The 11,827-nt window shown below is 45.3% G+C and overlaps 1 protein-coding gene and 1 non-coding gene across 2 annotated transcripts; one reads left to right on the top strand and one right to left on the bottom strand.

Annotated features, from left to right (window-relative positions):
• Window positions 1-510: 510 nt before the first annotated feature.
• Window positions 511-1,434, bottom strand: LOC133806014 (uncharacterized). The gene has a single exon (XM_062244148.1). The coding sequence runs from the start codon at window positions 1,432-1,434 to the stop codon at window positions 511-513; it is 924 nt and encodes a 307-aa protein (XP_062100132.1).
• A 759-nt stretch (window positions 1,435-2,193) lies between these two features.
• On the top strand, window positions 2,194-2,300 carry LOC133807528 (small nucleolar RNA R71). Its single transcript, XR_009879435.1, has one exon. It is a non-coding gene; the product is annotated as a small nucleolar RNA R71 (small nucleolar RNA).
• Window positions 2,301-11,827: the final 9,527 nt, after the last annotated feature.

The following is an 11,827-nucleotide window of genomic DNA, read 5'->3' as shown; positions in this document are numbered from 1 at the left end:
AGATGGGATAAATGATACCTGCATCGAGCCACTTGATAATCTCCTTTTTCACCACTTCTTTCATGATAGGATTTAGTCTTCTTTGCCCTTCAATAGACCCTTTTTCATTGTTTTCTAACAGAATCTTATGCATGCATAGAGAAGGACTAATGCCCTTTATGTCTGCAATGGTCCACCCAATGGCCTTCTTGAACTTCCTCATTACATCCAGCAACTTTTCTTCTTGCTCCATACTTAACTCAGCTGAAACAATCACAGGTAAGGTGGAAGACTTACCCAAATAAGCATATCTTAAGTGTGAGGGTAAAGCTTTTAATTCCAACTCCGGAGGCTCTTCCACTGATGGTTTAGGGGCTGCGAAAGACCTTGAGGAGAGCTCCAAAGATTCAAAGTGCTTTCTTGTATGCAATCCTTGTGAGCTAGCTTCTAGCCAAGCCAAGTATTCATCCTCATCCTCTGCATGTGAATCAAACATCAAGAGTCTCTCTAGAGGATCATCAAAAAAAATTTCTAATTCCTTTGAACCAAAGAATCTACCACTGAAACCACAGAACACTCTTCGACCTCATCTGGAAATCTCATAGCCTTCAAAACATTGAAAGTCACCTGCTCATTTTGAACCCTCATAGTGAGTTCACCCTTCTGCACATCAATCAAAGTTCTACCAGTAGCTAGAAAAGACCTCCCTAGAATGATGGGTACCTCCCTGTCTGCCTCATAATCCAACACAATGAAATCAACTGGGAAAATGAACTTATCAACTTTTACCAAGACATCCTCAATCTTCCCATCTGGATAAGCAAGAGATCTATCTGCAAGTTGTAGAGTCACTGTGGTAGGTCGGACCTCACCAATCCCCAATTGTCTATACACAGACATAGGCATCAAATTTATACTAGCACCCAAGTCACATAATGCCATGCCACAATAAGAATTACCAATGGTACATGGAATGGTGAAACTCCCAGGGTCTTTCATCTTCAGTGGCAGCTTGTTTTGCAAGAATGAGCTACATTCCTTGGTAAGGGCCACTGTCTCAAATTCTCTTAACCTTCTCTTCCTTGTAAGAATATCTTTCATGAATTTTACATAGTTAGGCATTTGCTCAAGTGCCTCTACCAGTGGGATGTTGATATGCAACTGCTTCAACATATCTAGAAACTTCTTGAATTGAGAATCCAACTTTTGCTTCTGAAAACGTTGAGGAAATGGAGGTGGCTTCATTGAAATTGAGCTTGCTGGTTGACAATGCTGCGGTATCCCTGCAGTATCCTGGGCAGAGGCAGATTTTTGTGCACTAGGAAGTTCAACATCTTTTTGGAACTCATTTATTTGGATTGAAGAGGGCTCACCCTCATGCCCAGACTCGGTCTTGTCCTTCTCCAACTCCTTTCCACTCCTCAAAGTGACAACTTTACAATGTTCCTTCCCCATACTCCTTGGATTCTCGGTATCACTTGGCAGTGTACCGTGGGGTCTATTTCTAAGCTCATTAGCTAGTTGCCAACTTGATTTTCTAAGTTCCTCAATGAAGCCGCTTAGCTCTGAATCATGGCTTCATTCTTCACTATATATTCCTTCAACATGCTCTCAAGAGAGCTAGATTGCATTGTCTGTTGTTGTGGTCTTTGTTGTGGAGCTTGAGGGGGGTAACCCGGTGGAAAATTTGGTCTTGGAGGCATTGGAGGATTACTAGGGCCAGCTCCTTGATTACTCCATTAAAAATTAGGGTGTTGCCTCCATGATGGGTTGTAGGAATTAGAATAAGGGCCATTCCTATTTTGGTTCCCCATATAACATACAGCTGCCGGATTAGAAGGACAGTTATCAAAAGTATGACCCTCACCACAATACACACAAGAAATGTTCTCCAAATGCCCCATTTGTGTCCCCATGGGCTGCCCCATTGACTGATTCATTCCCATATTCATTGTCTTGAGCATATTAGAAATAGAGGAGACTTGGGCTGCCAAAGAAGTGATGGCATCTACATCATGAATACCATCCACCTTTCTACCTGTAGACAATCTAGAAGTGGGCCACTGATAGTTGTTGTTGGATATCCTCTCAAGTATTTCATATGCCTCATTATAGGACTTAGCAAGAAGATCCCCATTCGCTGAAGCATCAACCACCATTCTAGTGTGGGCATTCAGACCATTATAAAATGTCTCCATCTGGATGCAATGAGGAATGCCATGATGAGGGCATTTGTGCAACAACTCCTTAAACCACTCCCATGCCTCATATAAAGATTCTTCATCAAGTTGTTGAAATGAAGTAATCTCGTTGCGGAGCTTGGCATTCTTAGTGGGAGGAAAATACTTCATCAAAAACCGCTCAGCCAACTCTTGCCAAGTACTCACAGAATCAGAAGGCAAAGAGTTCAACCAAGCTCTGGCTCTGTCTCTCAAGGAGTATGGGAACAACTTTAGTCTCAATGCATCCTCTGTCACTCTGGGTAGCTTGAAAGAGTCACTTACTTCAATGAACAAGCGAAGGTGAAGGTGAGGATCCTCTGTTGGCATCCTACTAAACTGACCCACATTTTGAAGCATCTGGAACATGACTGGCTTCAATTCAAACTGGGCTACCTGAATTTCTGGTCTGACGATGCCTGGATTGAGCTCATTGAAGAGGGGGAGAGCATATTGCCTGATAGCACGATCTCTGTCATTAGCCACAATAACTGCATTTTGCCCATTGTTGGCAGCTACTCCCCCTTGAGCAACTCCTGCTGTATTTACTGGTGGATCATGAGCGACTCTTGGTAGAGGAGCTGCCGTCTAGGCGGCTCCCTGTTGAGCCCCTTGCTCAGCATCCATCACTACTACTTCCCTTTTTGACTTTTGTATTCTTCGCCTTCTTCTAAAAGTGCGCTCGATTTCTCGATCAATGGGAAGTAGTTCAGGGTCTTGATTCTCGTTCATACACTGTATAAACCTGAAATTGCACGAGAATCACCCAAGTTAGCACAAAAGAAAGAAAAATTAAACCAAATTGCAAGATAATCAACTTTACAATAATTGACTTTAAGCAATCACCGGCAACGGCGCCAAAAACTTGTTGCGAATTTTCCTAAGTGTGTGCAAGTGTACACAATCGTTGAACAAGTAATATAATGAAAGTAATTTTTATCGTCTCCTCAAGGATTGCCAAACAAATATTGTAAAAATCATCATCAAACAATTTGGGGTGCAATTAACTATCCTTTTCTTTTTGACTAATCAATTAAACTAACGGACAAAAAGAATTAAACAAGATAATTAATTTAGGCGGTTAACAATAAAGTTGGAAAATGAAAAATTGCGATTACTATGATGATAACAGTTAGGCATATCAAATCCCCCTAATTTGTAGTTTTGCCCCTGATGTTGCAACAAAGTTCATAGCAAAGTTCTCTTGTAACTAGGATTTCCAATTTAATGCACATGCCATTTTTTCAAATGCTCATGTTAAAATTCCATCAATTAGATTCACATATTCCTATGCTAAATTTAATTTCAAGAACATAATTCCTAACATCAATCCTTCAAGTTTGCAAGGTGAATAAAATATTCCTAAGTTATTCACTAATCAATACAAAAGTATCAACATGCATCAATCAAGCATTTCCACTAATTTTTACCCTTCCGGAATTAAAACTAGCTTGTCTCTCACATAAGTTGTTCATTCTCAAGCAAGAGATTTACACAATAAAAATAGCTCAATTGAACAAGAGAGAAATTTCATAAAATAGTCAACAATTTGGGGGCAATTACAAATTAGGGTTCATCAATATCCCTAACACAAATAATTTAAGTCATAGTAAAAATACCCAAGTCACCACAATAAATATTCAGCATTATCTCAAGAGTTCAAGGAAGGAAGAAAAAGAAAATGAAATTATATGAAAGTTGAGTTTAGAAAAACAAGCCAAATTGATAGAGATATTCTCTTCTTGTCTCCTAACTCTTAATCCTCTTCTTCTTCTAGCTTCCTTCTCTTCTTAATGATTCAGTCCAAGAAATTCAGAAATAAACCCCTTTAATGGAGCTTTGGGCGGCTGGTTCTCTCCTCTTTTATCTATTCTTTTTGGTGAAGAAGATAACCCCTTTTTTTGGGCTCACAAAGGGTATAAACCCTCTCCTTCTCTCTCTACACGTGGGGGACAAAATTATGTTCCTTTTCAGAAGTTGCAGCTCCTTTCCACCTCATCTAAGTACATGCCAAGTGTACAGACTTTATGTTGCTGACTGTCCATACTTTGCTGCAGCAAAGTTGACTGATGTTGCAACAACAGCCAGAATTTCAGCTCTAATATGATTTCCTTCCACATGCTTCACTAAGCTTTCCAAGCACCCTCTTGCTATGCCTTCAAAATAAATACCACATTTTTAGAACATAATTCCATTATTTTCCACAAGAGTTATCATTAATTAAAACAAATTACACAAAAAAAGTTAAGAGACAAAGTGACTAAAACCACACAATAACAGCACAAACACTCAATTTCACCTAACTTTTTAAGTCCAAAAGCTCAATTAATAACTCTAAAATATAGAGTTATCAGCTGCCACCCTTCCTGTTAGGCCTTGGACATCTTTGCGCGACCTGAGTGAGGGAAGCTCGAGCAATGATCTGATCTTGTCGGGGTTTGCCTCGATTCCTCAGGTATTGATGATGAAACCCAGGAATTTTCCCGATGCGACTCCAAAAGTGCACTTCTGTGGATTTAGCCTCATGCCATACTCCCGTAGTATCTTAAAGCATTCCCCCAGGTCAGAAACATGGTTATCGGCAGTCTTTGACTTGACTAGCATGTCATCAACGTACACTTCCATGTTTTTTCCGATCTGGTCTGTGAACATTCTATTCACCAACCTTTGATACGTAGCTCCGGCGTTCTTCAACCCGAAGGGCATGACCTTGTAACAATAAACGTTAGTCGGGGTCATGAAATTGGTGTGCTCCTGGTTCGTCGGATTCATGGCGATCTGATTGTAGCCTGAGAACGCATCCATAAAGGACATGAGCTCGTGCCCCGCCGTGGCATCCACCAACTGGTCAATCCTTGGCAATGGAAAACAATCCTTGGGGCATGCTTTATTCAGGTCGGAGAAGTCGATGCAGGTCCGCCATTTTCCGTTGGGCTTCGGGACCAGCACGGGGTTGGCGACCCAGATTGGAAACTTGGCTTCATGGATAAAGCTGCATTTTTTGAGCCGGGCTACCTCTTCCTCTAAGGCCTCAGCCCGGGTTGATCCTAGGCGTCTCTGCTTCTGGGACTTCACAGGAACGCTTTTATCCAGATGAAATGTGTGCATGATGACACTCGGGCTGATTCCCACCATGTCCTCATGTGACCATGCAAACACATCTAGGTTATCCCGCAGAAATCTGATCAGCTCCGCCTTCCTCTCGCTGCAGAGGTTTTTTTCCGAGCTTGACCATCCGTGACGGGTTCTGTGGATCAATGTTTACTTCCTAGAGCTCCTCAATAGCTTGGAGCTTGGATCTATCCTCGCCTATTCGGGGGTCAATATCCTCACTTAAGACGATATTTTCTCCTTCAACGCTTTGAGGTTTTTCAATCTCAGGACAAACCAAGGGGTCCCGAGATTCCTCTTCACCACTTTGGATGGCCATTGCCAGCTGCCCGGGTTTCAATTTTCCCTTCATGGAAATGCTGTAGCATTCCCTGGCTGCGAGCTGATCGCCACGGATAGTGCATATTCCCATGGAAGTAGGGAATTTCATCGTGAGGTGGCAGATGGAAGTGACGGCCTCAAAAGCTATGAGCGTAGGTCGTCCCGAAATTGCATTGTACGCAGTGGAGCAGTCGATGACCACGAACTCGAGGAGTTTGGAGACTGTCCGAGATCCTTCCCCTAGGGTGATCACCAGCTCGATAGTCCCTATTGCCGCTGATCCTTCTCCCAAAAAACCATATAACATCATGGAGGTCGCCTTCAGCTCGGCGACAGTCAAACCCATCTTCTCTAATGTGGACCGGAATAGGAGGTTCACCGAGCTCCCATTGTCGATCAGCACACTGCTACGACCAGAGGGTCTTTCTGCGGGAACTGGACATGGCCTGCATCTTCTTCTGTAAAAATGATCGGTTGCTTCTCCAATCACTGTTGCTTTGGTAGGCGCTGCTCCGGGATGAACTCTTCTCCATTGTGCGCCTTAAGTTCATTCACGTACCTCTTCTGGGCACCCCTGCTCGTGCCAGCCACATGCGAACCTCCAGAGATGGTGGATATCTCCCCTCTTATTATGGGAGGAGGGACGTCCTGATCTACTCGAGACCCGGGCTGACTGACCGGGACTTCTGGAGCAGGTCGACTTGCTGGAACCCTGTTCCACGCGTACTGAGCCAAGGGGACGGCTTGGATGAGAGTCTCGATCTCATCTTTCAAATGCCTACAATCATCAGTATTGTGGCCAACATCATTGTGAAAACGGCAAAACTTGGAGGTGTCTCTCTTTCCCTTTTGGTGCTTCAACGGCTCTGGCCTCTTCTAGGGGAGGCGAGTAGAGTTAGCTAGGAAGATATTCTCCCTAGACTGGGTGAGTTCTGTATAAGTCGCGTAGACGGGCTTGAACTTGTCTACGAACTTATTCTTCTTTGGGCCGTGCTGTCTGTTTTCGCCATTCCCCTTTCTTTTGCCTCCACCGAGCTGGTTGTTCTGTGTGACATTTTGGGTCGCTGCCACGACCTCCGTCCCTACTCCAGCGGGCTGATCAGGGACCTGGCTGGTTCCTGCAGCTTCCGCTTCGGCTTCCTCCAAGTTGATCCATTCCTGGGCCCTATTGAGGAATTCGTTAACCGAGCTAACTCCCTTTCTTTGTATAGCTTTCCAGAGTTCCCCTCCGATGAGGATTCCAGTTCTCATGGCCATGAGCTTGGAGCTATCATCCGCGTCTCTGGCCTGAGCAGCGACGTTCGCAAATCTGCTCAGGTAGGCCTTCAGAGTTTCGCCGGGATGCTGCCTCACGTTAGCCAGAGAGTCGGCCTGGACGCGGGCAGCCTAGGAGGCTCGGAATGCCCTTTTGAAATCAGCCGAGAAAGTTTTCCAGGAGCTGATTGACTGTCTTTTGCCTTGCTTGAGCCACTGCCTGGCTGGTCCAGTCAGTGTGGAAGGAAAGATTAAACACCTCAGCTCGGGGCCAATGTTATGGGCCATCATCAGGGTGTTGAACATCCCCAGATGATCCGACGGATCTCCGTCTCCATTGAACTTAGACAGGTGCGGCATACGGAAACCAGGTGGGTAAGCCGTTGCTGCTATGCTGGGGGCGAAGAGCTCCATTTCATCCCCTGAATCATATTCATCTTTTTCTTTCTCCGACAGGAGCTTCCTCATCAGCTCCTCCATCTGGGCCAGGAGCTCGAGGGTTTGGTCCTGATATCCTTGGTTATTCCGGGGCTGTTCAACAGCTCCGGATCCATTGTACATATTAGGTGGGTTATTTCCCCTCCTATCTTGAGATAGGTTATTTGGGGCATTCCCGCCGTTACGTACTTTGGACAGAGCCCCCCCTGAGCGAGCATGGCTATCTCCTCCTGCTGGCTCCCCTCTATGAGAGTTAAGGCGATCTCGAAGGTCGCCCCCTTGGGTGGCTTGTGGACTTTGTGCTGAGCTCAAACGCTGACGCAAGTCTCCGCTAGAAAGGTCACTCCGGCGACTGCCGGTCCAGTAGCTCCTGTTAGAGAGACTTGGAGTCCGCCTTTGGTTGTGAGGATCAGGGCTTTCCCTCGGCGTCCTGCTATGTCGGGGATGTCCGGCTGATGGCGGGTTCCTCCTGCTACTTCCATAGGCTGGAATATCTCGGACGGGCCGAGGAGGAGATGGATATCTGATTGGAGATGGAGGATGCCTGACCGGAGAGGCGATCCTAGTTCCGTCAGGACGGATCAAATTAGGTGGGGGCCTTTCGGCCTTGCCAACCTGCGGGTCCCGTGCCTGGCAATCTGGACGAGGCGTAGGATGGCTATTGGGGACGGGCTGACGCTACGAGCCCTCCCCGGACCTCCTTCTAGAATTTCCCCGAGCTCTCCTGGGCGCGCTCAAGGCTGGTTGGGAGCTAGGAGTCGATGTTCTGACCGAACGGCTGTACAGCTGTTGTTCGGCCCTAGGCATTCCTTCGAAGTTTGCCTCTCGACGGTGCGACGAGGGAAAAGAGTTAGCTGTCGGAAGTCTGTCCGAGCGGCTATGCCTGGACCGATTATCCCGGCGAGAATTAGGAGCCTCGCCTTGCCTCTCTCCGACGTTAGCGTCGGTTGTGAGATGGGGTAGTCAGGCCAGTACTTCCTTGATCTACTGGTTAGCTATTGCTAGCTGGCTCCTCAACTAAGCATTCTCCATCTCCACCGCAGTGTAATAACATGGGTTCGGATTAGGTGGCTGGGGCTCCGAACTTCCAGTGTCGTCTTGGCCCGTTGGCTGCTTGCCGGGCCGCTGTTGGACTTCAGGAATTTGTTCACCAGGGATGGCAGTATGATGAGCCTCCTGCCCATCATGCTGTTCTGTCTCGTTACCGTGTCTGGATCGGGTAGTCACCATAGTTGGATTGCGACAGCACTAATCGAACTTTCTCTCAATGAAAGCACCAAACTGTTGACGCGGTTCTTCGCCAACAGGTAATTAAGAAAAGAAGAGAAAGGAATTAGTGCTTAGGTTGAACCGAAATAGATAAATGATCTTAGAAATGAAATGGTGACTCAAAATACTATTTTTAAGTGGTTCAAAGGTTAAAATCCTTCTACTCCACTAGTCAGTATTATTGCTATATACTGGATATTTGATTACGGGGTCTTTCTTACAATGTAGAATCCAACCTCTATTAATTCCCAAGGTCTCCATATTTATAGGAGAAGGCACCTGGGAGTTGGTAAGAAGTTCATCCCGTGACCTTCTTACCTATCATGTCAACTCTGTGACATTCATGATTAATTCCTAAACCTGACACCTAAGTGTGGTCAAATCAATAGGTAAGGGGATAATGGGCCGCACGGCCCAAACCAGTCGTGGATGTCTGAATACGCACGCTCCTGTTGCGTGTCCGAGAAGTCAGGGGTATATCAGACACATGATGTCTGATATATGCACGTTTACCTTGCGTGATTGACCTTATAAAAGGTCACAGCCTCCCACTCCAGCTCGTACAACGAGCTGGATGCTTCCCTCGACCTGTGGTCTTCAGGGCCCAGGCCCAGTCCTTAAGCAATCTTGGTGAACCCTTAGGTTACCTCAAGCTAAGGAGGCAGGACCTTATGATGGCAGCTCCGGTCTTGGGGATGTCCACGTGGTAGTCATGATTAGGCCGTATCTCAGCTCGTTAATCAGCCTGTGGGAAAATCAGGGCGTACAACGATGATCCCAAAATTTACCAAGAAGTAGTGTCTTCGAGAGACTCTGCTTTTTGGATTGAGGCAATAAATGATTAGATGGATTCAATTATGTCAATTCACACATGGGAATTGGTAGACCTTTCAAAAGGTTCAAAGCCAATTGAGTGCAAGTGGGTATTTTGAGGAAATATCACATCGATGGCATCTTACAAACCTACAAATCTAGACTAGTAGCTAAATGTTTCAAAATAATGGAGGGAATATATTATTTTGACACACATGCAGCCTGTAACGACCCGAATTTGCTAATCGGGCTTAGGGCCTTGATTAGTGTGCCTGGAGGGCAATAAATGATTTAATATGCTTATATGTGGATTTATGTGAATTTATGATAATGACGCATGTTTAGTTGAGTTAAATGTGCATGTGGGCCCCGTCTGGATATTAGGGGTATAAATGTGATAAGTGTGATAAATGCGATATATATATGTGATATGTCTGTGCAGCACAATCTGAGACAGTCCCGGGGAGCGGTTAGTCAGAAAGTCACAACAGGGTTGAGATTCGGACTCGGGGCGAGGCAAGGGGTAATATGGGTACTAGGTGTGTTATGGGATTATCGGGATATGAAAATAAATATTTGGAGATATATTTGAGGATAGAATGTCTAGGAGGAATAGTTGGGAAACTTGGAGAAACCGACATACACATTCTTTCATAGCTGAGATAACTTTCATCTTCTTCTCTCTTTCACACTATAAGGTAAATTCAAAGGAAAACTTAGGGAAAATTAACTTAAAGCCAAGGGATTGCAGCTGGGGGATTTAAGGGAGCTTGAAGCTTGAAGATTGGAGCATAGGGAAATTGGTTCTGAAGCTTAGTCCAGCAAGGGTAAGCCTTAATTTTAGAGATTATGTTTAGATTTGTTGCTGGTTTGCTAGTGTTTGCATGTTAGTTAAGTTTGATCTGTCTTAAGTGTCTTAGAAGAGTTTTGGAGCAGATTTTAATGGGGTTTTGGTGCTGTTATTGAGCTGAAATAATTGTGTTAATTATCTGGGTTTGTTAGGTAAGTTTTGGGTGAGTTGGCTTGAGGAAAGGTGTAGAAAGATGGTGAGAAAATCTGGGTTCGAAGGGGAGGGCTGCAGCCCTAGGAGGGGCGTGTCGTGGCCCGTGTGTGCGCGCGGTCGAGTGTGGCTGAGGAGTTCATGCGCGCCGCGGTGCTTGGTATGCGCGCCGCGGCCCGTGTGTGTTGCAGGGGTGTGCTAGCCTCTGTTTTGAGGCTAGCAGCGGCTCTTGAGGGTGGGGCTGCAACTCTTAGTGCTAGTCCGTATTTTTATGGGTGTTTAGGCTTGGGAACTTAATGGTTAAGGCTCGGGATGGATTTTATCACCCGGATTGAAAGAATTCAAGGTCCCGGAGGTTAGGGTTATGGTTTAAAGTTATTTATTGGATTAGAATTTGATGGATGGATGTTATTAATATGTTGTGACTAGGGTTTCAGAGAGGATCAAGTTAGAGGACTGTGCTCGGGACATCGGTGCTCGGAGAGCTCGGGACTCAGGTAAGAAAACCCTTGTTCCCATAGAGCTTGTGTGCAGGGCTGAGCCCAATGTGTTTGAATAGAATTGGTATGCAGGGCTGAGCCCAATATGTTAGAACTGTGGGGCGTAGCCCTTTAACTGAATATGCTAGAATTCTGTACTTGCTCGTTATGCTATGTATGTTATCATGTGAATGATCGGCAAGAGCCGGGAACAGCGTTGGGCACGTTGAGTGCATGGCCGAGAATGGCAAGGGGCCAGGAGCAGCGTTGAGCACGCAGAGTGTGAGTTTCCAGGGTGAGTCCCTAAAAGGATACCTGGGATATCCTCACGGCGTGGTCTGCGAACCCAGGCCTTGGTAAACACCTGGGACGGCTAGGCCGTATGTGTTTAGCCCAATGGTGGCCTATTTATATGCTTGATCTATGTGTTGCATATGTTATATGTTTGTGGGTTTTCTTGATGGGCTTCGGCTCACAGATGCTCTGTGGTGCAGGTAAGGGTAAAGAAAAGGCCAACCAACCATGAGTGTAGCAGGCGTGAGGTGGCGTGTACATGTTGGGCCTGCCTGGCTGCCGCAGCCAGAGGATTTTGGGAGATGCTTGTAAATAAACCTAGATTTTGTTGTTTAGTCGACTTGGTTCAGTTTTTAAGTTGTAAATATTTCTAAACTATATTTTGGGATCCCAAGTGTTAAACTTTTACGATTTACATTGAAATGGAATTATTTCCAAAGTTTTTCTCTATTTATGGCTTAATTACACTGTTTGACTTAAAACCTCGAATAGCGAGTTGTAAGCACACTTGTAAACTCACTTAGTAACAGCTCTAAGGAAGTAGGGCGTTACACAGCCGTTGCTAGGACAACCGCAATAAGAGTTTTATTTATCTAAATGTCAACATATAACCTTTATGTTCATCAAATGGATGTCAAAACGGTGTTCAT

This window comes from Humulus lupulus, chromosome X, assembly GCF_963169125.1.
Source record: "Humulus lupulus chromosome X, drHumLupu1.1, whole genome shotgun sequence".
In the NCBI taxonomy this organism is placed as follows: Eukaryota; Viridiplantae; Streptophyta; class Magnoliopsida; order Rosales; family Cannabaceae; genus Humulus; species Humulus lupulus.
This window is presented reverse-complemented; position numbering and strand designations above follow the sequence as displayed.